This window comes from Pogona vitticeps, chromosome 2, assembly GCF_051106095.1.
Source record: "Pogona vitticeps strain Pit_001003342236 chromosome 2, PviZW2.1, whole genome shotgun sequence".
Taxonomy (NCBI): domain Eukaryota; kingdom Metazoa; phylum Chordata; class Lepidosauria; order Squamata; family Agamidae; genus Pogona; species Pogona vitticeps.
This window is the reverse complement of record NC_135784.1, coordinates 13845407-13868331: the sequence shown is the minus strand read 5'-3', so window position 1 is coordinate 13868331 and position 22925 is coordinate 13845407. Positions and strand designations below refer to the sequence as shown.

At 43.4% G+C, this 22925-nt stretch overlaps 1 protein-coding gene across 3 annotated transcripts; it reads left to right on the top strand.

Moving 5' to 3' along the window:
- Positions 1–1723: 1723 nt before the first annotated feature.
- On the top strand, positions 1724–22232 carry LOC140703794 (uncharacterized). 3 transcript variants are annotated; one of them, XM_078387773.1, is made up of 3 exons: positions 1724–3221; positions 3584–3702; positions 15281–22232. In XM_078387773.1, the coding sequence occupies exon 3, from the start codon at positions 15286–15288 to the stop codon at positions 16948–16950; it is 1665 nt and encodes a 554-aa protein (XP_078243899.1). In that variant the 5' UTR covers positions 1724–3221; positions 3584–3702; positions 15281–15285; the 3' UTR covers positions 16951–22232. The 3 variants fall into 3 exon arrangements, with proteins under 3 accessions (XP_078243899.1, XP_078243898.1, XP_078243900.1); XM_078387774.1 differs by lacking the exon at positions 1724–3221 and adding an exon at positions 3303–3390; XM_078387772.1 differs by lacking the exon at positions 1724–3221 and having other exon boundaries at positions 3293–3702.
- Positions 22233–22925: the final 693 nt, after the last annotated feature.

Here is a 22925-nt window from a genome sequence, read left to right as displayed (position 1 = left end):
CTCCTAAAAAAACCCTAATCTGGACCCATGTCTAGTGATCAACTATCGACCAATAGCAAACCTCCCTTTTCTGGGCAAGGTGTTGGAACGTGTGGTGGCTGAGCAGCTCCAAACCCTCCTGGATGAAACTGATTACCTAGATCCATTTCAATCAGGTTTCAGGCCAGGTTATGGGACAGAGACTGCCTTGGTCGCCCTGTTTGACAATCTTTGCGGGGAGAAAGACAGGGGCAATGCATCCCTGTTGATTCTCCTGGACCTCTCAGCGGCTTTAAACACCATCGACCATGGTGTCCTTCTGGACAGATTGGCTGGGATGGGAATCGGAGGCACTGTTTTACAGTGGTTCCGCTCCTACCCGGCTGATCGAGTCCAGAAGGTGGTGCTGGGGGACAGTAGCTCTGATCCATGGCAGTTGTGTCATGGGGTTCCTCAGGGCTCTATACTGTCCCCCATGCTGTTCAATATCTACATGAAACCGTTGGGGGAGGTCATTAGGAGGTTTGGGCTGAGGAGTCAGCAATATGCTAATGACAGCCAGCTCTACCTCTCATTCTCTACCCATCCAGGTGTGGCAGTCACTGTTCTGAACTCGTGCCTGGACTCGATAATGGTCTGGATGAGGGTCAATAAATTGAGGCTCAATCCAGACAAGTCAGAAGTGCTGCTGGTAGGTGCCCCGCCAGATAGGTTAAAGGGCCATTTCCCTGCCTTAGATGGGATTACACTCCCTCTAAAGGACAGGGTCCGCAGCTTGGGGGTGCTCCTTGACCCCGAGTCTGAACTTGGAAGCCCAGGTGGACTCGGTGTCCAGGGGTGCCTTCTTACAGTTGCGGAGAATATATCAACTTCGCCCTTACCTGGATGAGCGGAGCCTGGCAGCAGTCACTCATGCACTGGTAACAACCAGACTGGACTACTGCAATGCGCTATACATGGGGCAGCCTTTGAAGACGGTCCGACGACTGTAACTGGCACAGAACCAGGCTGTGCGGCTGGTAAGTGACACTGCCGCACAGACTCATATCATGCCGGTTCTGAAAAATTTACACTGGCTGCCGGTTGCTGCTCGGGCCCAATTCAAAGTGTTACTCTGACATATAAAGCCCTAAACGGCTTAGGACCTGGTTACCTAAAGGACCGCCTTGTTCCATATTAGCCTGCCCGTCCTCTAAGATCAGGCTGGGAGGCCCTTCTGAAGGTGCCATCCCTGAAAGAGGTGAGGGGGATGGCATGCCGAAATAGGGCCTTCTCAGCTGTTGCCCCCCAACTTTGGCATGACCTCCCTATAGAGATCCGCCTGGCTCCAACACTCTTGGCTTTTCGGCACCAGGCAAAGACCTTTCTGTTTAGCCAGCATTTTAATTAAACAGTATTCCCTAGCTGGCCACATGAGCAGCAGGACTTATTAATATTAATGTTTTAAGAATTGTTTTAATATATGATATTTTATATTGTCTTTTTAAATGTTTTTAATATTTTTAAGTTTTAATATTGTTGTACGCCACCCAGACGCCACTCGTAATGGTGCGGCTAAAAATAGTGCAAATAAATAAATAAATAAATAAAATAAAATAAAATAAAATAAAATAAATAAATAAATAAAATTCATACACACACACACATATAAGACATATATATATATATATATATATATATATATATATATATATATATATGGCTTTGTCATATGTATTGTAGTAAGCATTGTGTGTGTGCATGTATAACATTCTCTCTCTCCAAATCCATTTTCTTCACCCTTTGCATTTCTCAAGCAGAGAGAAATCCACGCTGTGAACGTGAATGCCTGAGGTTATTAAAGGATGCTTCCACAGACCCCTCCCCAGACCCTCGCTCTTCTGGTTTGCTTTGAAGCGTAGAGGGGCTTTCCTTTTCTCACTGAACTTCGTGTCACCGGATTTTGTTGCGGATGCACCTGCTTGCTCCACTTTGAAGCTAGGCTCTGGTGCATCGGCCGACCACGAATATCCTGTCTACCCAATTTCCTCTTGAAATGTAACCGCAGAACAGCTTGCAAACAAGTTAGAGTACCCAAAAGGGGGTGGGGGTGACTGCATACTTAGAAAACATATGCCCCTTTGCTTCCCTACCCTATAGAATGCATACTTAACAACTCCCTTGACCTACTTTTCAGCCAATGAGGATTCTTCTGTACATGTATTTCCTTGTGGTTAGAAGGCATAAAAAAAGCTCTTTGTACTTTTGGGTCAGTGTTCCTCGTGCCTGGGGGACCCGAGTGGCCACTCATAATAAACAGCGCTTGTTCTCTTTTGAGTCTGTGTATGGTCAAATCTCATGCTTGCTGGTGCAAGAGTGTTTTAACACTCCCAGATTTCTTATATCTGACTCACAACGCCTTCTGTTTTTCATAAAATGCCCAGAGTGGCCTTGGCAGCCAGATGGGCTGTATAAAAGTAAAAAACATCAATAAATAAAAAAGGGGGATGGATCTCCATTAAAGGAAGGAATAGATTGTCTCCATTGGTCCTGGGAGCCCAGTAAATGTATATGTAGATTTGTGTTTTTAAAACAAGAAGACACAGTGGCCAGTGGATTCTGAGTTTTGTAGCCCAAAAAATGTAACTTTCCCAGTCTTGACCTTTTAAACTAAGACTGAGTAGGTTGAATGGCCATGGTATTGCCCCATGATCAAAGAGCTATTCTCCCCAATGCCTCATTCCAAAAGCCCCCACCCCGCACACAGAGCCGGCCCGCCCCTAATACGTCCTCCTCTGTCCTCCTTTTTTGCTTTCTATGTCCTCCTTTTCTATTTGGCAACCCTACTTGGGAGGAAAGCACAGGGAAGGGGGCTTGGCTCTGCAAGGGTTACAATTATTAGATTTGATATTCCTAGAAGGGCAGGAAATGGGGAAACGGAGAGGCTGTCTCTTTTACGGAAATGCTCTTTTGCTCTAGGCTCCCTCTTCCTTCCTGCTGCAGAGGAGCCAATCGGGGCTTAGTCCTCCCAGCCTTTGTCCTGGTTGGTCAATTAGGCCTGTCACGTGTCGTTTCCTCCTTACCACTTGTTGGTACCGACTTCCGCCCTTCCTTTCAAACGGTTTTGGAGGCAAGTCGGGTGGATCGTCCTCTTTTCCTGGGATCGCAGCTTCTCATCGCCTTCTAATCCATTTCCAGACCTTGGAAATTTCTTTTTCGCGTTTATACTTGCCTTCCCCCCCCCCCCGCAAGGGACACAATGGGTTAGTTTTCCCTCTGTTGAATTTTCTGGATATTTGTTTGCACTTTTCTGCCCCTCCCTCCCGTACGATTCTGCTGCACAGGGTGGTGTTGTGGTTAGAGTGATGGAAGGAAGGGGACTCTGGTCATTGCTTATAGGCGAGGGGAGATGATGGCAGGGTGTCCCCAAAGGTGGGATTTCTTCCTTTATTATTTCCACACCCGGAATTTAAAAGCTGACTTGTCCTGCAATTTGCCCTCAGTCCCAGAATGGGTAGTTATGGTCCAGCTTTCTCCATCGTCTGCTTGCTTTTAAAGATGATATCCCCTTTCAGTGCAAAGGATTTATTTCTTTTTAATAAGATTTTACTTTTATTTCCACCAGGACTGACGTTTGCCTAATGCTGGCTTTCTCTGCATCCTGTACCCTAGGATCAATTCTGGACCAGTCTTTTGCCACCTTCTTCTGAATCGTCAGGAATCTGCTCCTCAAAATAGGCCGCTGTATGTATTTCTTCCTCAGTCTTTTGGCACAAGTGCGACGTAGTTAGAAACAAAATGAGTTTTAAGTGTAGAACTGCTGGGAGATGAGCAAAAATAGTGACCGACTGAGGGTGACCTGTAACTCAGTTTGCTTACTATGAGTCTTTTCTGATTGAACCAACTTTATCTGATACTTTCATCCTAGCAATTTAACTGTAATGTGTTTATTGTAGTGTCTACAGTGTGGATATATGACTACTTGGACTACATGTCCCAGAGTCCACTAGCTGGCCAGGCTGCCTGGAGGAATTTGGGTCATTTATTGCAAAAAAGTACAATATGCCACTTTTCTATTATTCCAGAAGTCAATATCTTTTCTTCCAGTCTCAGAAGAGCAGATAACTAGACCTGGTTCCCTGTTTATCGGTTGTGATAGAAATAACCTTTCCAACTTTATGGTGTTTGTGATTCAGCTCAGGTTGTCTCTGTTTCAACTTCCTTGCCCATGGCATCAAATAGGGGGGAAACCATTCATATTGCATTCAGGTTCTGCAGCTCAGTGCTCTTCGACTTGGCGTTCTTTATGGATGTTTTTGTGTGTATTATCTGGTGTTGTGAATACCTCCGGCGGAGTGAATATACTCTACAGCAATTGTGAACTTATGAGGATTGGATTGCAATGTAAACAGGAGATAACAGCTAAGTTTATTTGGAAACATGGCATACCATCAGAGATTGCAAGGTCCCCTGGCTCTCTGTGGACTGTAATTCCAGCAAAAGCGAGAGTGAGAAGGAAAAGGAAACGTAAGGAGAGGAAGAAAAAAAGGGGCTGCAGGGCTGGTGTTTTGTATAGGCTGCAAAAACAGACAAAGCGACTACCACTCCCAAGTCTCTTTCTGACTAATGCCAGATCAGTGGCAAACAAGATGGATGACTTAAGGTTACAGGTCTCCTCAAGTAAGTTTGTGAAAAACTGTTGCGTGCTGTTAATCACTGAAACCTGGCTGAACCCCACTATTCCAAACACTGTTATTGATATGGAAGGTTTTTTATTACATCGTTTGGACAGAGACAGGAATGTGGGGAAGTGCAGAGGAGGAGGATTGTGCGTGTTTGTTAGAGAGAGCTGGTGCACAAACTCAGAGATTATAACACGTCATAGCTCTTTGGAGCTGGAATATCTGTCTGTTAAATGCAGACCTTTTTACCTTCCACGGGAATTCAGCGTTGTTATTATTCTTGTTGTTTATATTCCGCCGGATGCAAATGCGGATTTGGCGCTGGGTCATCTGGGCGATGAAATTGGCAACTTGCAAAGTAAATTTCTGGATGCTGTATACATTATTGCAGGAGACTTCAATCATGTAGATCTACGTGCAGTCCTCCCCAAATTCCATCAACATGTAAGGTGTGCTACTAGGGGGCTGAACACCTTAGATAAGGTCTACACGAATATTGCAAATGGATACAGGATATTACAATTGCCACACTTGGGCCAGTCTGACCATATGTCCCTGTTTTTAGCTCCGGAGTATATTCCTCTGAGAAAACAGTCAGGGCCAGTAGTCAAGACAGTGAAAAGCTGGCCGGAGGGAGCAATGGAGCAGTTAAAGGACTGTTTTGAACAAACAAATTGGGAAATTTTTGACCATCCTGATCTGGAAGAACATACAGCTGCAGTGTTAGGGTATATGGCACACTGTATTGACACGGTCACAGTGGATAAACGTATCCGGGTTTATCCCAATCAAAAACCTTGGATGACCGGGAAGGTTAGACGCCTGTTGTATGCTAGAAATAAGGCTTTTAAGTCTGGGGATGATCTAGACTACAGTGCAGCAAGAACGAATTTGAGGAGAGGCATTAAGCAAGCTAAGGCCGAATACAAGAGGAGAATTGAAGATTGCTTTCTCAGCAATAACATGAGGCAAGTTTGGCAGGGGGTTCAACAACTAACAAACTACAAAGCAAAAAAGGTTTCCTCAGGCGGAGGTGTGGAGGTGGCTGAGGAGTTGAACAACTTTTTTGCTCGATTCGAGATCGATCAAACTGAAACTGTTCGTTTGCCATCATTTACTCAGCAGAGTCCCCCCTTCATTGTGAATGAGCAGGATGTGAGACAGACTATGAAAGTGGTTAACTCCAGAAAAGCAGCTGGACCCGACTTAATTCCTGGTCGGGTGGTAAAAGACTGTGCTGATCAGCTAGCCGGGATATGGACTGTAATTTTTAATAGATCCCTGACACTATGCGCAGTTCCCGTCTGTCTCAAGGCTTCCGTCATCGTTCCACTGCCTAAAAAGTTGCCTACAAACAGTCCGAATGACTACAGGCCGGTGGCACTAACTTCAATCTTAATGAAGTGCTTTGAGCAGTTAGTTCGGAAATATATTATCTCCTGCCTTCCTCATCCCTTTGATGGGCTTCAGTTTGCTTATAAAGAAAATAGATCAACCGAGGATGCGATCAATACTGTGCTTTATATGGCTTTATCCCACTTGGAAACACAAGGGAATTATGTAAGAATGCTGTTCGCGGACTTTAGCTCTGCTTTTAACACCATTATACCCCACAGATTAATAGACAAACTTAAAGATCTTGATTTTCCAGATTCTATCTGTCTGTGGATTTTGGATTTTTTAACAAATCGTCCACAAAGGGTTAAACTGAATGACTACATCTCTACTGACAAGATACTCAGCACTGGCACTCCACAAGGCTGTGTCCTTAGTCCACTACTGTTCTCCATTTATTCATCGGATTGCACCAATAACCATCCCAGTAATAGGATTATCAAATTTGCAGACGATACTACACTAGTAGGACTTATCTCTGGGGATGATGAGTCTGCGTATCGGGACGAGGTATTACAGCTATCCCGCTGGTGCAAAAAAAACAATCTTTTATTTAACATCCAAAAAACCAAGGAATTCATAGTGGACTATAGGAAAAAAAGAGCAGACATTCAGCCACTGTATATAGATGGAGTTTGTGTGGAACAGGTGGTTGAATGTAAGTTTCTTGGGACTATCATAACAAATGACCTGACTTGGAGTGCAAACACCGCTGCGTTAATCAGGAAGGCACAACAACGGTTGTATTTTCTAAGGATTCTTAGAAAGCAACAATTGACTGAGAGTTTGTTAATCACCTTCTATCGGAGTTCGATTGAGAGCATATTATCCTACTGTCTCTGTGTATGGTTCACGAGCTGCACAGTGGCAGAGAAAAAGGCAATCCTTCAATCATATTGCATATATATTGAAATATATTCAAGGGAGAATTTCTTTCTTTCCTAAAACGCTTAGGAGTATTTCTTGGTAGGGGTTTGAATTAACCGAGACTGTTGTGGCGAATCAGGGATTATCAGCTTCATTGTGGCAACCGGTGTCCACTCTCCCCTCCCCTTTATCTGAGCTTTCTGAGGCATTCTAAAAATCGACAAACTGCCGGCACTTTTGCTCTTTCCCAAATCTTGAAGTATTTCCTTGCCTAGAGGACCACTCGAGTGGCCAAGCTGGACACCAGATGTCAGGACTACTTGTAATGAACTCAGCCCAGCTCCTTTCACACCTCCAAAAATCTATAATTTCACTTCTGAGCTGCTCCGAAAAGAGAAAAGGATCCAAGGAGAAAAACGCTTTGATGTACCTAGTCATGGGAAACACAGTGACCGACCGGAAGGTGCTGTTGCTACTGTGCTCAAAAGTTGTTACGCTTGTGTGCACTCTAGACTACTGTGTCAGTTATTGGTCTTATAAATGAGATCAAAAACCACGAAACAGGAAAATCCAGGCTTCCTTCACTCCCGATTGAAGTTAACTGCTTGAGTCAAATACAGTTCCGGGACATGAACTCTTGGAGAACCTGCATTTAAGTCTATTTCGATTTTACTAAAAAGAAACCACTTAATACCGTATCTTTACTGTTCAATGACTCAATTTTGGTAACGTAAGGCCAAATTCATTATCTATAGGGAAACTGTTCTGTTCAAAGGACTAGAAAGGCCAATTATTAAACAACATGAGTTTATTTAAGTGAACAAAGAAAACATTTCTCTACAGTTTCATTTCTAAGCAACAGCATAACGTTTCAGCACCTTCTATAAAAATTAACTGTTGAACAAAACAAAATCTAAACTATAAACTAAGGAAAACAAACGATATTCTTACGCAGTCCATATTGTTAAATCAGGTTCCTTTGCCATGTTTCAAGATACCCCAAACTCTCTTCTTCCTTCTCTCTCTCAGAGTTCCTGTTTTTCCAACCTCTTGTAAATTTCTCCAACCTGCCCCTTCCTGACATATTCGACCAATCACGAAGGAAAGAATTAGCATAGGGCACGCCCTACTTTCCCACCAACACCAAAGAATTGTTTATACTTCAGGTTAGAGATATTTTGACTCTGCTATGTTTTTCTCTCCAGCTGCAGCGATAAGGTTAGTGACATGAAGCTGAAAATAACTACTAGTAATTTTCCAGAACTTAGCCTGTGTCAGACTCAAAATGGATTTCTCTATGGTTAAAACATGACTACATAACCCATCTCTAATTAGAAAAATACACTTCATCACACACCCCCGCTAAATTTCTTCTAAATTCAGAACAGTTATTCTGAGCTAATTTAAAGTAAATTGATAAAACAACTAAAAGTAAGTGATTATATATGGATTATAACAAACAATAACAGTAATATAATCTTTTGGCACACCATTCAGATATACAAAAAGGAAACAAGCATGTTAGTTTATTAACCACAGTAACTACTCCAACCATCTTCCATCTTCTTTAGCGGTCAGGAACATCTGGATCTTCGCAGTACATCCTGGAAAGTCCATCTGCCACCACATTTAGCTTCCCAGGTATATGTTGAACTTCAAAATCAAAATCCTGTAATGCTAAACTCCATCTTAACAATTTTTGGTTCTGAGACTTCATCTTTTGTAACCAGACTAAGGCTCTATGATCAGTTTGGAGTGTAAATTTACGCCCCCATAAATAAGGTCTTAAAAGATTAAGAGACCAATATATAGAAAGAGCCTCTTTTTCAAGGATTGCATAATGCCTCTCTCTTTCCAAGAGCTTTCTAGAGAAGTATGAGATAGGATATAGGTTCCCATCCTCCCCTTGCTGTAACAAAATAGCTCCTAATCCAAATTCTGAAGCATCGGTTTGCAAAATGAAAGGCTTATCAAAATCAGGTGATTTCAGTATAGGGGCATGAATAATCTTCGCTTTTAAGGCTTCAAAAGCCCCTTGGCACTCGGGGGTCCAATTAACTTTGACAGGTTGTCTCTTCTTAGTTAGCTCTGTCAGAGGTGTAGCCAATTCACTGAAATCAGGGATGAATTTCCTGTAATAGCCAACTACACCTAAAAATGAACGCACTTGCTTCTTAGTTTTTGGAATAGGCCAATCGTTGATAGCTTGAACTTTGGCTTGCAGAGTATGAATCTCATCTTGACCAACCAAATGACCCAAGTACATGACCTTCCCTTTCATCCATTGACATTTGCTAGCTTTGACAGTAAGTCCAGCTTGATGAATTCTAGACAACACAGTTTCAACATGAGACATATGAGAGTCAAAATCAGAACTGAAAATAGCAACATCATCAAGATAAGCACTAGCAAAAGGTAGACCTTTTAACACTTTATCTATCATTCTCTGAAAGGATGCTCCTGCGTTTTTCAATCCAAATGGTAGCCTTTTGAATCTAAAAGTGCCTACATGAGTGATAAAAGCGGTCTTATCTCGTGAATTTTCGGCTAAATCCAGCTGCCAGTAAGCATTCTTTAAGTCAATTATGCTGATAAAATTTGCCTTGGCCAATTTTTCAATTAAATGATCCAGTCTAGGCAATGGATAAGGATCTGAAACAGTAACACTGTTTAACTTCCTGTAATCAACACAGAACCTTATCTCATCAAGGATCTTACCAGTAGAATCTTTTTTCGAAACCAGAACCACTGGAGATGAGTATGGGGATGATGACTCCTCAATTACATCCAGAGATAACATCTTTTGTATCTCTTGTTCAATCCGTAGAGCATGATCGCCAACTGCTCTGTATGGACTAGACCGAATTGGTTGATTGTCAGTAGTGATAATTTCATGACTGACCAAATTTGTGTAACCTGGCTTATCTGAAAAAACATCTTGATACTTTTCTAGGATTTGGTACAGCTTTTCCTTCTGGAGTGAAGTACCTGTCAAAACAAGATTGTCAGACCAAGTACCAGCATCTTTTAATTCAGCTAGCATATCTACAGGCTCATATTCAGACTGGTAACAAGCAACATTATATTGCAAAACCATTGCAGTTCTGTCTTTATATAATTTCAACCTATTGATATGGTAACTTACAGGCTTTTTATCAGAATTCAACATTTTTACTAAATAATTGTTATTCCCCAGTTTCTGTACCACTTCCCCTGGACCTTCCCAGCCAACTTCTAACTTAGAAAGTCTGAGGGGGTTTAAAACAAGAACCAAATCTCCCACAGCAAATTCCCTGTGCCTGGAATGTCTGTCATGGTAGAGCTTCTGGGTTGATTGAGCATTTAGCAAATTGTCCTTAGCCAATTCTTGCACAGCTAACAGTTTTTCTTGCAGATTTCTGACAAAATCAGCAACTGGAACTGTGCTGCTTTTCACCACACCTTCCCAATCAGATTTCAGGAAATCCAAAGGTCCTTGTAGATTCCTCCCAAATACTACTTCACTTAGAGAGAAACCACCAAGAGAAGTATGAGCAGAACTTTGATAAGCAAATAAAGCAAATGGTAACAGATCGTCCCAAATGTTACCATACACCTGTACCATGGTCTTGATCATCCTCAGTAAGGTTTGTTGACCTCTCTCAATTAACCCATGACTTTCAGGATGATAGGCGGAGCTAAATTTTATTTCTATTCCACTAAGTTCACAAATTTTGTCCATTAAGGAGCTACGAAACGCCCCCGCCTGATCGCAAATTATCTGAGATGGTACTCCAATACATGAGCACAGTCTATGATGATGCGTGCGATGGTGGAAGCTCTTAGATTGCTCAACGCATAGGCCTCAATCCAACGACTGGCAGATGAAAGAGATGATGTATTTCTTCTTAGACTTAGTTGGAACAAAAGGTCCCATGACATCCATTTGCAAACACTGGAAAACTTGATCAGGTATTTCCATCAAGTACATTTCAGACTTTGTTTTATCTGCCTGATAACCAGTCCTTTGGCAACAGTCACAAGAACTGACATAGTCCTTCACATTTTTGTTAATACCAGGCCAATAAAAATGCTGAGAAATTCTTTTTAAAGTTTTTTGCACACCTTGGTGACCACTAGATGGATTGTCATGAGCTAACTCAAGAATCCTCAGTCTGTATTCCTGTGGTACTACAAGCTGTTGTGTGGGTTGCATGTTCAAGTGTGATTTGGGATGATATTCTCTATACAAAAGTCCATTCTGGCCCCACACAAAGTTAACTTGCTGTGGTATTGGGTTTTGAGCATAGTCATCCGCTTGTGCTCTCAAGGAAGCTAGTGAGGGATCAGTCATTTGTTTCACTTTAAACTCAGCTGACCCCATAGGCACTGATTCCTCTATTTCTGCTTCTGTATTAGCTGCATTACCTTGTTCTGCCACTAGATGTTGCTGCTGTTCTAAGTTTGTAGTAGGGACAGCTTCATCAGAACCACCCCCAGTCTCTGTTTTTTGGCTTTGGGAATGGGTGACCACTTTAACAGTAAGACCTTCTTGGCTCTGCTTGAAATTCAAATAGGTGAGGTCATTTCCCAGCAAGAAGTCAGGTTTCCCCTCATGATTGAGGGAAATTTTAGTACCACGCCAATTTTTGAACGATAATTCCACGAACGCGAGAGGAATATGTTGTTCTCCCGCCTCTCCTGAACCATAGGTCCTAATAGGTAACCTTAAATTGTCCAAAATCAGCTCTGGGTGCAAAAATTTTCGGGATATGGAAGAAAGTTCAGCACCAGAATCACTATAAGCATTTAAAACCACCTGTCCTTCATCAGTAGGCAAAATCACCTCCTCAGAATAAGTCTTCATAGCCCATTCTTTCTGAGACTCAGGGATCACACAACCTGGGTCCATTAGGGTATACTTTTTCCCCTGTGGAGATTGTCTCATAGTTCCTAATTCTTCTCCTCCACGAACATCTAATATTTGAGGCACATAATAGTTTACCGCTGCCTGTCTATCACTGGTTAGTGAAGCGGTAGTACTCACGCTGGGTTGATTCTGTCTAGGCACTGTACCCATAACAGATTGGCTTTGGGTTGGTACTTGTTGGCTCTCTGGGGTGTTAGGGCTTACCAGAGATACTTTGGGTGTGCCTCCCTTATATTTGCGTGGCGCAGGTACCGGTGTCCTAACATCTGACTTCCTAGCTTGACTAGGGGGTCCTTGAGATAGTCCACAGTCCTTTTGTAGATGAGGGCCACTGCATTTAAAACAAGCAAAAGTGGGTCTGCTTTGATTTGGAGCTAAACTCCTGCGCTGATCAGTTGAAGTCTGCCTATACTCTTGATAGTAAGGCTTTTTAAAATCAGGCTGGCTTTGTCTCTTAGGTGCCTCTGCTCTAGGCGCCTCTGCTCTGGCTCTAGGCGCTGGTTCAGGCTTCCTAAACAATAACATTTCGTCAGTCCTCAGCGCAAGGGATTGGAGGTCTTTAAATTCTCTCTCAAGCAAAGAACTCCTCAACTCTAAAGGGACCAAATTCATAAATTGCTCCATGAACAATGCCTTTCTCATATCTGCTACAGATCTGATTTTCAAAGAGTCCAGCCATTGGTCTCCTAAAAATTCCAGCCTGTCAGCTAAAGCTGCATAACTCTCATTAGGCAGTTTCTTGATTTTTCTAAAATTCTGCCTCAGTAGCTCTTTTGTATAACCAAATCATTGTTTAATAACCCAAACTAATTCAAACCAATCATAATCTTCCTCAGCCACTTTGGTTATTATTGTGGCCAACTGTCCAGCAACTTGGGTACGCAGTAACTTAACGTACCAGTCCCTAGGTATCTCCAAATCTTGGCAAGATTGCTCGAAATTCTTAAGGAAGCTCAACACACAATCGCCCTCCTGGTATCTAGGTAGACTTCCCCTATCCACACTGGCTATAGAGTCTTTAATTGCCTGTTTAGCCCTTCTCTGTTCTTGCAGCTCTTGCACCTTCTGCTCTCTGCACTTAGTCTTTACTTTCTCAGCCTGATTCAAAGTGTTAACAAACTCCTTTTGGGTCCTCACTAGATCTGCAACCAGCTGGGTTAACTCCTCAGACACAGGCATCAGTGTGGTTGGATTACCCCCCCACACACCAGACGGATTCTCACCAACGGCTTCCTCTGTAGGTTGGGGTTGGGGATGTTGCTCCTGCGCTCGCCCTCTGGAATTTCTCCGGCTTGGAATAGGTAGTGGGTCAAACTCCTGGGGGTACCCACCCATTTGTAAATCCAATTGGTCTTCTTCTTCAACCGAATCTTCAACAATCGATTGCTCCTCGTCAACCTCCGATTCCTCCATCAGCAAACGCAATTCGCTGGATGTTTTCCTCCGGCCAGTTTTCCTCTCAGTAACATGCTGAGCCATGCTGACTGCTTGCAGCCGCTGAGCTGTAAACCTCCCACTGTTTCGGCAATCAATTACCGCCAGCCATAAAACTGCCCTGAAAACGCTGATAAGGTACCGTGACCTAGCTGTGCTTAGCAATGAAAAAGCTCACTTTAGAAATTTACACTTAGTCCTTTAACAGAATTCGCCCCCACAACTGACCCTTCTCAGCCAGGGCTTCAGTTGAAAAGAAAATAGAGCAGAGAAAAAAAAATTTAAACAATTAACAGGACAACCCACGCTGTGTTGCTGCCCTGTTTCAAACTGAAAACAGTCCGTGCCTGACCCTCAGCTTCAATTTACCACAGCATCTGGATAATCCAAAGCAAACTGTGTGTAAAAAGAAAGCACGGGTGTAACACTACTGAAATCAGGTTGTAAATCAGGCCCGTGGATCGTCCCACCGCAGCCACCATGTCAGTTATTGGTCTCATAAATGAGATCAAAAACCACGAAACAGGAAAATCCAGGCTTCCTTCACTCCCAATTGAAGTTTACTGCTTGAGTCAAACACAGTTCCGGGACATGAACTCTTGGAGAACCTGCATTTAAGTCTGTTTCGATTTTACTAAAAAGAAACCACTTAATACCGTATCTTTACTGTTCAATGACTCAATTTTGGTAACGTAAGGCCAAATTCATTATCTATAGGGAAACTGTTCTGTTCAAAGGACTAGAAAGGCCAATTATTAAACAACATGAGTTTATTTAAGTGAACAAAGAAAACATTTCTCTACAGTTTCATTTCTAAGCAACAGCATAACGTTTCAGCACCTTCTATAAAAATTAACTGTTGAACAAAACAAAATCTAAACTATAAACTAAGGAAAACAAACGATATTCTTACGCAGTCCATATTGTTAAATCAGGTTCCTTCGCCATGTTTCAAGATACCCAAAACTCTCTTCTTCCTTCTCTCTCTCAGAGTTCCTGTTTTTCCAACCTCTTGTAAATTTCTCCAACCTGCCCCTTCCTGACATATTCGACCAATCACGAAGGAAAGAATTAGCATAGGGTACGCCCTACTTTCCCACCAACACCAAAGAATTGTTTATACTTCAGGTTAGAGATATTTTGACTCTGCTATGTTTTTCTCTCCAGCTGCAGCAATAAGGTTAGCGACATGAAGCTGAAAATAACTACTAGTAATTTTCCAGAACTTAGCCTGTGTCAGACTCAAAATGGATTTCTCTATGGTTAAAACATGACTACATAACCCATCTCTAATTAGAAAAATACACTTCATCACATACTGTAGAAGTAATGCGACTCTCTCCAGGTTGCTCCCACTCTTCACTGTCAGACTCATTTAACACCCGAGGGTGGTTCGTTCTCAGGTGAAACAGAAACAAATAATTCCAAATCAGTTGCTGATACTTGAGGTATTCTGCCACATTTGCTGTGAAGCCAGCAGTCACCCACCTTATAATGATGCATTTGTGATTTTTTTCTGCCTAAATGCTGAACTCTGCATTTTTCTATGTAAAAACTTACTTTCGTACATCTTGCACCTTTTATGGCTGTTCTGAAAACTGAGTTCTCTCTTCATGCTTTGCTATCATTTGCAGTTTGACATCATCCGTGACTTAGATGTTGGTGTTCCTCAAAGAGTGGGGGGCTAAATGGGTTGGGTAAAAATAAAATTAGAAAAAAAACAGCAAGTCGAGAATCCTTAAGGATTTAAAAATGATGGTTCAAATTAGCATGTTGTAACATAAACATTCTTCTCGGCAGCACCATACGCCAAAGAGTTTCCTCGATATTTATCCTGAGGTGTGGCCATTTGCTAGGTTAAATTGTTAGTCCCTGTAGAATATTGGATGTTCAAGGGGTGGAGGTTACATCTTTTACTGTCATTCTTATTGTAGAAAGCCGTTTGGGTTACAAGCCATCACAGATGTGCTTTCTTCCTTAGTCTGAATATCTGTTATCTGCTGCTTACTTCAGGTTTCTTTACTTTTTTTAACAGGAAACATGTCAGAAAGCAGAAACAAAAGAGGAGGCCATCAAACGGCAGAGGGAAAGGGTGAATGTTCAGATGCCAAAGAGATTGTTGAGAATCAAGATGGAAACAAGAAACTTGGAGGAAAGCAAGTCGAGGAGAAGATGGAGAAACCCTTTGCTTGTCGAGAGGAAGGCCAAGTCCCTCAGAAAACATCCAGAGGCAAAGGAAGCCATGAGTGCCCTGAGTGTGGGAAAACCTTTGCCCGTAAATCGGCCCTAGATCGCCATGAGAAAATTCACAAGGGGGACAAACCGTTTACATGGCTGGAGTGTGGAAAAAGCTTCAGTCGGTCTGAAAACCAGTGTCTGGAGTGTGGAAAAACCTTCAGCAATAGCACAAGCCTCACTTCCCACCAAAGAGTTCACACTGGGGAGAAACCATATAAATGTTTTGAGTGTGGAAAGACTTTCAGCCAGACCTCCAACCTGATTTCCCATCAGAAAATTCACACAGGTGAGAAGCCCTTTGAATGCCTGGAATGTGGGAAAACGTTTAGATTGAGAGAAATTCTTACTGCCCATGAGAGAATCCACACGGGGGAGAAGCCATTCAAATGTGTGGAGTGTGGAAAGGCCTTCCGCCAGAGTGGAGACCTTGTTTCTCATCGCACAGTCCACACCACAGAGAAACCATTTGATTGCGAGGAATGTGGGAAAAACTTTAGATTGAAAAGATACCTTGTTAGCCATCAAAGCGTGCATACAGGAGAGAAGCCATTTGAATGTCTGGAGTGTGGAAAGGCTTTCCGCCTGAAGGACAACCTTAATAGGCATCATAAGATCCACGCAGGTGAGAAGCCCTATGAATGCCAAGAGTGTGGGAAGACCTTCAGCTGTAAAGGTAATCTTGTTTTCCATGAAAGAATTCACACCGGAGAGAAACTCTACGAATGTCTGGAGTGTGGAAAGAGATTCAATAGACAACATCACCTTACCAGCCATGAAAAAACTCACACAGAGGAGAAACCATATAAATGTCTAGAATGTGGGAAGACATTCAGTCGCAATTATATCTTAACCAGCCACCAAAGGATCCACACAGGAGAAAAGCCGTATAAATGTCTGGAGTGTGGGAAGAGCTTCATTTGGAGTGGAGATCTTATTAAACATAAACGAACCCACACGGGGGAGAAACCCTTTACATGTCTGGAGTGCGGAAAGAGCTTTTCCCAAAAGTCAGCACTTAATGTGCATCAAACCATTCACAAAGAAGAGAAACCGTTTAAATGTCCGGAGTGTGGGAAGGCCTTCAAACAGAAGAATCAAGTCAAGATACACCATGCAACTCATATTGCGGAGAAATGTTATAAATGCTCTGAATGCGGAGAACATTTAAAGTCAGCCCAGACCCTTAGACAACACCAAAGAGTCCATACTGGGGAGAAACGCTTTAAGTGTCAGGAGTGTGGAAAGAGCTTCAGTCAGAGTTGTGATCTTACTGTCCATTCCCGAATCCACACAGGGGAGAAAACTTATAAATGCCTGGAGTGTGGAAAGAGCTTCAGTCGTAGGGATCACCTTCGTTCCCATGAAATGGTTCACAAAGGAGAGAAACCCTTCAAATGCATGGAGTGTGGGAAAAGCTTCCGTTCGGGTGACAGGTTGAGTAAACATCACAGAATCCACACCAAGTAGCCACTCTTTCAGTGTCACACACTCATGCTGGAAACAATCAGTTGAAATGTTCCCTGTACAGTGAAAAGGGTTTCTGTAAAAATTTAACCCATCAAATCTCGGTGGTGAGGCCTTAAAAATATTTGTTCCTGTTTCTCAGTAATTTTTTTGTGAATAACAAAGTTACTTTCACCTCCAACTACAACCAAAGAAATCTGTGACATTTTCAGAATTATTTATATCCTTCCCAGGAACAGTGCAAGGCAGTCTTTGTTCTTTCTTTCCTTCCTGGACTACTTTGTATGTTTGTCATGTTTCCCATAATTCCAAAATGAGGGGAAGGAAAAAAAATCCATCAGTTTTCAGTCGCATGTGATTCCTACTTCGAGTTGAAAAGAAACACAGATGCACTTTCTACTTCACGTAATTACATGTGAAGAACAATAGGAGAAGAATAGAATTATGAGGAAACCTGAACGTTTCCAGCCAACAGGGAAGCATAACGGGTAATAAGAGGCCTGTTGGGGTACAGTGAGCATGAGTAACAACAGCAATTAAGTTCCATCAAATCAGTTCCTCCTTATGGTAACCTCCCCAGGGTTTACTCGATATAAAAGACTCACAACTGATTTCTCACGCCCTCCTTCACATATGTGCCATATGGAAAGACTGAAAGCAATACTGTAGATTTGGTGAGAATTTCTGTATGATAAGGGGATTGAGAGCCAGAGGTATAGTGCCAAGAGTGTTGAACTTAGACTCAAGAGACCTGGGTTCAAATTCCTGCGTGATCCTGGAGGCTCTGTAGGGGTGAGGGTGGCCTCCAGAAACCATTCCTTCAACATTTCATGTAAATCAAAACCCTTCTCATGGTTACAGTTGGTTGAATGAAACAGAACAACCGGAACACAATGGTGACTTAAAAGCCGTTGAAGGTCTTTGAGAAACATGTCTTGGGAATATGTATTTCTCATTTCCCGTTGGTCAAGGAAGCTTTGCAGTATTTTAGCCAAACTTTTATTTTTAAGTTTCTCGTTTATCTAGATGTTTTTACTTGGTGCGTTTTGTGTACTGAAAACTCTGTTTCCCGCGCCATGGAGAGAAGGAAAAACATAGTCCTCTATTTTTGCCTTCAGTAATTTTCCATTTTCTGGGAGGTCTTCTATTTCAGTAGAAGTTTTTGTCAGTTTGACTTTTAAACTGATACTTCTTTTTGCTGCAGTAAATATTTTACTTCAGGAAACCTGATCATTATATTGTCTAGGAACTTTTTATCTCCTTCATGTACATGCCTTTCTACTGTTTCTCCATGGTTTCCTTTTTCCATCTGAACATTCTTGGGCCAAATTTGCTGAATTTCAGGAACCTGTCCTTTCAAATTGTTAGCTATTAAGATTGCTACTAAGCTATTAAGATCACGAAGCTGAGGTTTCCATACTTTGGCCATCTAATGAGAAGACCCCCCCCCGGAAAAGACCTTGGTGCAGGGAAAGTGTGAAGGCAAGAGGAGAAGGGGACGACAGAGGACGAGAGGGTTGGACAGTGTCATTGAAGCTACCAACATGAATTTGACCCAACTCCAGGAGGCAGTGGAAGACAGGAGGGCCTGGCGTGCTCTGGTCCATGGGGTGATGAAGTGTCAGACACGACTTAACGACTAACAGCAAAAGATTACTAAATGGTTGGAAACAATTCGTGTTTATAACTGGAGGGCCAGTGGGAAAAAAGGAGGAAATGTAGTGTTTTATAAACATATAATTCTGGCTGATTTTCCTTGTTCTGTGTCATAAATAGCTTCATCTATTTGAGGGCAGAGTTCCTCCTGCCCTCAAGGAGACACTCATTAGGCCCATAAGGAAGAAACCTAATTTGACGGCGGACGAAATTGGCAATTATAGGCCCGTCATCAATGTTTCTTTCATCAGCAAAGTGGTCAAGAGGGTGGTGGCTGATCAGCTTCAGGCTCATTTGGATGAAACAGATGCCCTGGATCTGTTTCATTCGGGCTTCAGGCCGCACCACGGTACAGAAACAGCATTGGTTGCCCTGTACGATGACCTGTGGAGGGAGGCTGGTGGGGTAAAATGCCTCTGTTGGTCCTCCTCGACATCTCAGCAGGCTTCGATGCCGTCGACCACGGTACGTATCCTCCTGGGGAGGCTCTCTGAGTTGGGAATAGGTGGCCTGGCATTTGCCTGGCTCCGTTCCTTCCTGGAGGACCGTCCCCAGAGAGTACAGCTTGGGGGAGTGTCTTGGCCCCGTGGAGTCTCCATTGTGGGGTTCCACAGGGGTCGATTATCTCCCCAATGCTATATGAGGCTGCTGGGTAGGGTCATCAGGGGATGTGGAGCATCGTGTCATCAATATGCTGATGACACCCAGCTCTACATCTTTTCACCAACTGCAGGAGATAATGTTCTGTCCCTTCGGCGCTGCCTGGAGGCTGTACTGCAATGGATACAGGAAAATGGGCTGAGGCTGGACCCGGACAAGACAGAGGTCCTGAGGGTGGGCGCCCCCACTGTAGGTGGTTTGGGAAACACATGTTTGGGGGGGTGACCCTTGCCGCTAAGATTGGGGTCTGCAGCTTGGGGATCCATCTGGACCCGGTGCTCACCATGGAAACTCAGGTGGCATCGGTGGTCTGTACCACCTTTTTTCATCTTCAGCAGATAGTCCAGCTGCGACCCTATCTCGATGTCGGGGCATTCACTACCTTGGTACATGCACTCGTAACCTCAAGATTAGACCACTGTAATGCGCTCTACGTGGGGTTACCTTTGAGGCTGATGCGGAAACTCCAAGTGGTGCAGAATGCGGTGGCCAGACACCTTAGCGGGGTGAGAAAATACCATCATATTTCTCCTATTTTGGCCGCACTGCACTGGCAGCCCATTTGGTTCTGCATTGACTTCAAAGTTTTGAAGCTTACGAGGTTTAGGGCCTTGATATTTGACAGAACGCCTACTCCCACCAAGATCTACCCGTATCATTCGATCGAGTCAGGAGGTAAGGCTGAGGAGCCTGACGCTGAGGGAGGCCCGGAAGGGAAAAAACAAGAAACCTGGCCTCAGTAGTCGCTCCTCACCTCTGGAACAACCTTCCTCCAGAGACTCGTGCGGCCCTTTCGCTGGGTATTTTTAAAAACCAATTAAAAACTTGGATGTTTAAGCAGGCCTTCCCTCCAGTTAATACTTAACTTTTCCTTCTTCATTTTCCTTCTGTTATTTTCTTTCCATCTTGTAGAATTTGTTTATTATTTCTTTTTGTTATATTGATAGGTTGTTTTTATGTGTTGGAAGCCGCCTAGAGTGGTCGCAAGACCAGATAGGCAGGATATTAAATAAATAAATAAATAAATCTGATGCTGTCGTCCATTTCTCGTTCAATAGCTGCATTTGATCATAATTGCATAGAATTAATTCTCTGGTCTGCGGCTGTTTAAATAAAAAATCCCCAAGCAGGCAAAGCATTTTCTCTTCAGGCAAACTTCCCCTGGGTGACTGCCTGCCTGAGTGGGTAGTTTAAATGAATTGTTGTGCCTTGCTGCTGTGAATGTGTTTTTGCATTGCCAATGCTTTTTGGTGTACAGAATTATCTGCTTGATTCTTTTTCTATTTGTATGCTCACCACTTAAATACTCTATTTTAATGATGTAAGCCACTTTGGGTCCTTTTTAAGGAGAAAGGTGAGGCACAAAGATTTTTAAATAAATAAATAAATGAACAAAAACATTTCAACTTTTTATTGTGTCTGTGAATAGCCTTAGATCGATTCTAAGTATAAATCGGGAAGAATAGAGAACCCCATTTTTGCAAGGCCATCTATTTATAGTGTTGCAGGTAGGGTGGTTCTGTTTTGGTTCTTTTCCAGCACTTGGAATTACTGGAAATGAACCAAAAGTGAGCCTTTCCTTGTCAATTTCACAGAGTGGTGGAGTGATTTGAGAAGAGAGCCATTTCAGGATGTTGGCAAATTAAACACTTGTCTTTGTGGAGAGACCTAGGAAGTGAATAGTGTGTGTGTTTTAGGTATGAGTTAGATGTGCAGCATTGCCTTTTTTTAAAAACACACACACACACACAAGAGAGAGAGAGAAATGAAAAGCTATGAGCTCAGATTCCAAGAACTGGTAGCTTGTGGTGGGCTCAATGGACCGAAGGGGATATGGCTGCTGCCACCCATTTCATTGCATTTGTGCTTAGCCCTGGCCACACTCTGCAAACCTCAGCACCTCCCTTTTGCTACTCCTATGTAGATGGTGGTGGGCACAAATGACTGGCCGCCCTGCTGGGCACTGGCGTGGCACTGTTCAAAGCCAGAGGTCCTGTCCGACGGGGTCTGCATGTCAGTCCCAGGCTTCTCCTCTGCCTCCAGCCCACCCACCAGGTCATGGTGTCACCACATGCAGGACAAAGGAAAACTCCAATTAAGGCAAGAAGGAAAGTGTGAGAGAGGGAAACGGACATGAGAGGTGAGGAGTGAGTGCTCTTCCTTGCTTGCTTTCCTCCATGGAAGGGGAGGCTGGTCTGGGGTTCAGGGGGGGTTCAGAGCCAGGGAAATAGGGGCCAATCCGGTCCCTCCTTTCTCCTAAAGCCGGGGAAGAGGAGGCACTTTTATCCCCCCTTCTGCCCCAACCCCCCACACCCCTGACTCTGGAGCATGTGCAGAGTGCATTTTCAGGTCCAGGAGCAAGAAGCATATGCAGAGTTATCCTGTTATGGATAAAAAGAGAGGCCCAATAATGAACAAATTTTACTGATAATCAATGAGAGTTTAGGGCTAACAAAGAGCAAAGCAAGCCTGCTTATGTTTGCAGCTTCAGTTGCAAGAATTATTTTAAGATGCTGCTTGACTAACACAAAAAGAGGATGTGAACTTGGGCACAGATGCCTGGGTCAGCAGAAATGTTCCAGACAAAGTCAAAAACAGGAAGTTAAGTAAACAATGTTACTAACCGTTGACCCAGTGTAACCAATGTACTAAAAATGTGTGTTTTGGAAATAGCTTTTGCTGAATGTGGAAATTGATACTAACGGTCATAAGAAAGAATAATAAAAAGGAGGTGGGATGATCAAGAGGGAGGGCTTTGATTTTGGGTGGGAAAGGGGTGGAATTAAGGGATATTAATTAGATAGATTGTGAACTCATTGGCCAACTGGTCTTTGGGGCAGGGAGATTATTTTGAGTATAAAAATCAATGCTGATACCTCATTTATTCGGAAGCTCTTGGGGGATTTCCAACTTGAGCTTCCCCGCTGCTGCAGTGCTAAAATAAAAGCTGCTTCTTGCATTCACCTTCAGACCTGTGTCTAAGAGTTTTTATTTACTCTTAGAAATTTTATACATAACATGCTTCTGGGAGCTGGAAATGCTTCTGGGAGCTGCCAGCCTTTTGCCAAGGGAGCTGGCTAAGTCTCCCTCTGCTCTGCAGGACTGGGCCCTGTTGCTTCTGGCTGCCTGATCCCCTTCCCAACATCAGCCACCTGGCTCAAGGGGAAAGAAGGGTTTTAAGTCAGAGCTGCTTCTAGGCCCCTACCAGACCAGCATTGCTGCCCTCAGGGGAGCTGAACAACATCTGCCTTCTACAGCTCACTGTGTGAGAGACGGTGGGACTGTGGCTGGGCTCCTGCCAGCTGCCAGATTCCCTGAGAGAACTGGCTGGGGAACAAGCTGGGAAACAGGGGTGTTTGAAGGGCCTCTGGGGCAACCAATAGAGACAATATACGGCAGGGGAAGATATGGCGGTGGGAGTAGAGCATGCCCGCGTAGGAGAAAGGGGTGAGATACCTTACACCTATCCCTCTTTCTAGCTCTACTCCCAGCCAAACGGTACCAGGTGAGCATATCAGCCACCCCCCCGGGCCACATGGGACTGTTGGTAAATGCCAGGTCGGCAAAAAATAAGACTGCCCTCATCCATGACTTAATTTTGGATGAGGGCGCCGACCTGGCATGCATTACTGAGACCTGGGTGGGAAAAGGAGGAGGAGTTC